This window comes from Adiantum capillus-veneris, chromosome 6 (genome assembly GCF_014529385.1).
Source record: "Adiantum capillus-veneris isolate H3 chromosome 6, ASM1452938v2, whole genome shotgun sequence".
Taxonomy (NCBI): domain Eukaryota; kingdom Viridiplantae; phylum Streptophyta; class Polypodiopsida; order Polypodiales; family Pteridaceae; genus Adiantum; species Adiantum capillus-veneris.
In genome coordinates, this window is record NC_140936.1 from 159987516 (window position 1) to 159992926 (window position 5411).

Below are 5411 nucleotides of genomic sequence, written 5' to 3' on the forward strand. Positions count from 1 at the left end.
TTTTAAATAATTGAAAAACTAGGATTTCTCTTGAAATATGATCACGTATGCTTGCATTTTAAATGCATGTAACTTTACGCAAGACATTGACTAGCACAAATGCAAGTTACTACCCTTTGGAAGAAAGGAAGCAACTGGAAAAAGGTGGATATTACCACAACTTCAAGAAGAGAGATTGGCTAGATTACTACTTTTTTGTCAAGTTGTATGGCAAGTACATGTGTGTCGGTGTCAGCTTCCTATAAGTATCTAATGCAGGCTTTGTAAGAAAACATCATGAAGCAAGACTACAAAATGTCCCTCTTGCTTGAAGTAAGGTAGCTGGTGGTCTTTTCAGGCATGGGGAGAACATGATGTGTCATGGGGAGATGTATAAAGATAGAAACACAAACACACACACACACACACACACACACACATACATATACATACACACCTACATATGTACACACACACACACACATACATATGAATATACACACATGCACATGTATATACATGCACACCAGTATGTACACAACACATATATACATAATTACATGCATGCATAGATACATAGAGACATTCAAAAGCAAGAATAGGGGCGTGAGAAAGGTATAGTGTGATTTTTCTATGTGTGCTCATGATTGACCTTGAGAAATTTTTAAGGATTGCCCCATTGGTAAGAGCGAGTGCATAGGCGGGTTGTGCGAGCTCGTACCTACACAAGGAACCATTGGCCCCCATGAAGTGGCCTAAAGGCCGTTTCGTGGGGCAATGATGTGGGTCACGGCTGGGCACAATGGGAGAAGCGAGTGGTGCCATACTTTGTCATGTAATGGGCTCACTAGAGCTTGATGGCCATGTTGAGACCGTCACTAAAATTAATTGAACTTATGTATGGCCGCCTTTCCATTAGCACGAAAGCGGTTGCCAAGGATTGAACTTGGGCATGCCTTTCCATTAGCTCGCAAGCGGTTGTGCAGGTTGGTAAGGTGACAAACATACCAAAGATTGCTACATATGAGGCATGTTGCTTGTCCGGACTTATTTCACCCAACCCTCCATCTCCACGAGCCCCCACTCGTGAACATGTAAAATTTGCTCTTTTTAATATACAATCACGCATATCTTTTTTTTTTTTTTTTTTGGGGGGGGGGGGTGATTATTTTAGAGTGTGCCATTCCTAAGGCAAAGGGCGTGCTCTGCAGGTTTTGATGGCGAAATCTCCGTTGTTGGGCACCCGGAGAATGTATGTATCATGTGAAGGGCAATTTTTTAGAAATGCCCTTCGTGAAGAAGAGCAGGTTCTTGGCTACCTTACAAAAATGAAGATTGGACGCAATAGTTTGACGTCTATAGGCAATGTGATTAATATTGTATAGACCTTTATTCCTTTTTGACACTTGAGGAGACCTTGTATCTATTTTGGTTGGATTGTTCAAGATTTTCTAATCTTTATTACTTGGTGAGCCAAAGGCCCTTTTCCCCCTATCTGATCGCACAAGCCACCACGTGTCCGCTTCTCATTGGAAGCTTTTCACACTAGCAAAAGATTAAAAAAACAAGGATTTAAATAAAAACACCACAGCACCTTCGCACGTCAACGTCGTAGACAGAGCAGACAGAGCAGTTCGCAGCACCACAGGCAGATCGCAAGCTCTCGACAATCAGTACGCTGTTCTAGTTCGCAGGTTTTCGACAATCAGCAGATGTTTGAAGGCACCACAGGCAGTTCGCAGACTGTTCCAGTTTGCAGAAGCAACAGGTTTGGTGACTCGAGTCCAGATTAGGCCAACTCCTTTCCGATTCTGCCCAATTTTTTGCTGCCTGGGCAAACAACGAAGAAAAGAATTGGTGTGAATCTTGAGAATTAGGCACGGGGACTTGCTGCATATCATTTCCATGAACATTGGGGCACAGGGTTGTTGAATCTGCATGAGCCGCCGAGAAAAAAATACAACAATGCTAATCTGTGCTTGCAATTGTCTACTCTAAATTGCCACATTGTTGCTTACAATTGTCTACTCCATTGCCGCCTCGACTATACCCGAGCCCTGACCGGATCCTTTGGCTTCCCCACATCCTTGGCCTAGCTTCCAAGCTCACTCTTCTACGCTGGCCACAACCACAACTTGTAAGCCTGCGTCCCCTCGATATCCTATCCGTGCTGCCTGCCCAACAGTCCCAACACCTCTCCGTCTGCAGCTCTGCCCAATCACGCTCCAGCCTAACTAGTAACTTCATTGAATCCATATTGCCTGTAGCCCCTCTGGCCGTGCTCGCTGCATCCGACCACGGCATAGCCGCCCACAGTCTAGGTTGCTTGGCTATAGCCTGCCATCGATATTAGATGCCATCATGAAAGAAGGCACTTACTCCGTTGCAAGCACAAAGAAAGGGGTGGATTACGCAGTTGATTTTAGCGTTTTCACGAACTTGTGGCGACTGGAAGATTTGGTGATGGTGCGGAGGAAGAAAGACGAGCGATATGGAGGAGCCATCGCAACGGTTGATGCAAGAGTGAGGGTGCTGAAGGCGTTGGGGACGGGGAAGGGAGGAGAGAACCAAAAATAGCCAACTGAAAAAGCATCAGTGTCGAATATGCATATCATGTCCTCTAGGCATTCTTCACGCCTGGAATTCTCTTGGGTGTTGACTTTGTCGGTAGCCTATCACGACTTGATGAAGACTCCATATGAGAAACACACAGTTAGATTCATCTTTCTGTGCACTCTATGTCCCTTATGGCAGAAGGAGAACCAAAGATCTGCAAAACAAGCTTGAGCATGAGGCTAACAAGTAACAAATTAAGCATTCAGACTCACTCTTCCTTGGGCTTTCTGAGGGAGAATCAAAGATCTGCAAAATGAGCTTGAACATGAAGCTAAGTTGAAAGAAGAGGAACAAAACATATGTATTGGTGATGGTAGACATGATAGCATAAGTGAATGCAAAAATCGGCACGATACAAAGCTATTGTAGGAGTTTAGTCCACAACAACAGGTGGGATCTAAATGTATACCATCATGCCAATCGATATGAAAGTGACTGTGACTGGCTAAATCGCTTATAACTTGTTTTTTACTTGGTAAGCCTAATCTTCTCTTGTGATTACTTGAGTCCACAAGCATCCGCTTTGTATGACCAAAGCCATTGCCCTTGACCTTAATCAGACGGCTTCAAATAATAGGGCATGCTTTTATATTATCTAACGAAAAATCAAAGCGACGACTTCATCTCCTTATCCCACAACTGTCTCCTTTTCTGACCTCCTTCATGGATGACATTGTACGTACTACCCATACACGATTATCAGGTTGGTAGTACAATATAATTTTTCTAATTTGTTGATGCTTTTTTTATTTTTTGAGTTTGTCGATGCTCATTCTTGATCATTGTATCTATTTAGTTTGCCAATGCACTTTGCATTTCTTTATTTAAGTGCTAAATGCTTGATATCATTATGCATATATTCTATTATGTTGCATTGATGATGACGATGAATATTGTCTATCATTGTCAGGACAAAAGTATGGAGCAACCCCCTATGCTCACCGGCATTCATGTTGTGCGTCGTCCGAAAAGCAAACTAAGCTTTCACATTGAGCGCTTTTTAGTGTCCCTGATGGATGAGTGAGAGAGAGAGAGAGAGAGAGAGAGAGAGAAGCTAATAATGATCAAAGGACATAGAACATAAAGTTACATCTACTTCTCTTTAAGCTTAATCAATATCCTATATCTTCTGTATTCGCCTTAATGTGTGTTTTGTGTATGGCAAGGAGGACATATATTCACAACATTGGACGTTGTGGTTTCAAGCGCGCCTCCATCTCAACAACACTACAAGGTCCGTTATTTGCATCCAATTTCCCATGCGCATGCGTTTGCTTGGTGCAAGAGACCACAGTGCCAGCTCTCCACCATACTTTTGTATGGCACCTCTGCATGACATGCACTGTATATTTTGCACTTTCAGTATGTGAGTTTTCATCATAAGACGATATGTTTAATTATTCACATTGCTTTTTTGTAGCTTGACTCAAATATTGGCCTATAGATTGGACAATCCGCAAAAAGCACAAGTACAACATTGCAGGTCAGTAAAGCACCTCATTTCTTGTTGCAGTTCATTGATGCACTTAACGTTGTATCCTCCCATAACACAATAACAATTTTAAAATGTGCGTGCTCTCTTTAAAAATCAACTAACTCTCTTAAAAATCACCCCTATAATCTCTATTAGTTGATGCCACTTATTTGTCTCTAACCAAAAATATAATAACATTTTCTAAATGTATTTCCCTCTCAAGCCGTTGCCGAGTTAGACACAATGTCGTTTCCTTTAGTGCTAGATGATAAATGTCAATTTGCATATGTCCTGTTATATTCTATAGTTGTTATATAGCAAGGCCCACCAAGCAAGACTAGTTCCTTTTTGACACTTGAGGACAAATTTTTGGGGGAATTTTTGAAATTTGAGGGGGTATTTTGGCCCTATTGTATATCAACCGGCCATAGCTTGACGTCCAGGCACGATAATTATATCTGCGGTGGCTTCATGGAATGCGAAGGCAAAACGAAAAATTCAAAATCGCCGCTGCCGGGGATCGAACCCGGGTCACCCGCGTGACAGGCGGGAATACTTACCACTATACTACAACGACCTGTGTGTGGTAAGCGTTTAAGTAATAATATATATTCTATTTATCAAGGTGACACTTATAAGCAAGCCATTGTGAAGCGGCCTGCCGCTAAGGCCTCATAGATCGGAACAGTCGCGCGGTGGCCGTTGCCATCATTTGTGCATGAGAGAGCTTTTATAATGGTCTTCGGAGCCATGTTGGGGGCTATGCGACTCCAGCTTAGTATAATGGGAAGAGAAAGGTAGGTCGTCTCTCTCTCATCAATCGCACGCAGAGAATATGATCTTTGCAACTAACACGATTCCTTTTGTGTGGTCTTTTCGAGAGGAAAGTTTGAATAATTGATCTAAAGTTCATTAATTTTACACTATGTTTATTAAATTCTAAGCGATATTTTTGGCATGCTAAAGGCCATAGTGCATTAGGGGTGAAGGTTGTCCAATTTTAAGCTGTCAAGAAGTATCTTGGTTTGGGTAGTATTATATTTTCTTTCTTTTGTTGCCATTGAGGACTTTCTCATAATCAGAGTAATTCTTGAGTTGCTGCTGCATGCGACCACGAACCGCTTGCTCCACCATTTGAAGATAGAATGTCCCCATTCGAGTTCGTTTCAATCCCTCAGGCGCTTGTGCAGTCTATTACGCTCAGTTTCATCCTTTCGTTACTTTTCTCCTCAACAACCCGAGCTACCTGACGTTGGTCCAATATTGCTTGTCAATGAGTTGTCATCCTGACGAAGTTGCCTAGTGCCATTGGCCACGACGTCGATTGCAGCTGTCATATAGA

At 42.5% G+C, this 5411-nt stretch overlaps 1 protein-coding gene and 1 non-coding gene across 2 annotated transcripts; both read right to left on the minus strand.

Annotated features, from left to right (window-relative positions):
* Positions 1-1968: 1968 nt before the first annotated feature.
* LOC147456605 (uncharacterized) lies at positions 1969-2283 on the minus strand. Its single transcript, XM_086515513.1, has one exon. It carries the CDS (start codon positions 2281-2283, stop codon positions 1969-1971), a length of 315 nt encoding a protein of 104 aa, XP_086371639.1.
* A 2291-nt stretch (positions 2284-4574) lies between these two features.
* On the minus strand, positions 4575-4646 carry TRNAD-GUC (transfer RNA aspartic acid (anticodon GUC)). Its single transcript has one exon. It is a non-coding gene; the product is annotated as a tRNA-Asp (tRNA).
* Positions 4647-5411: the final 765 nt, after the last annotated feature.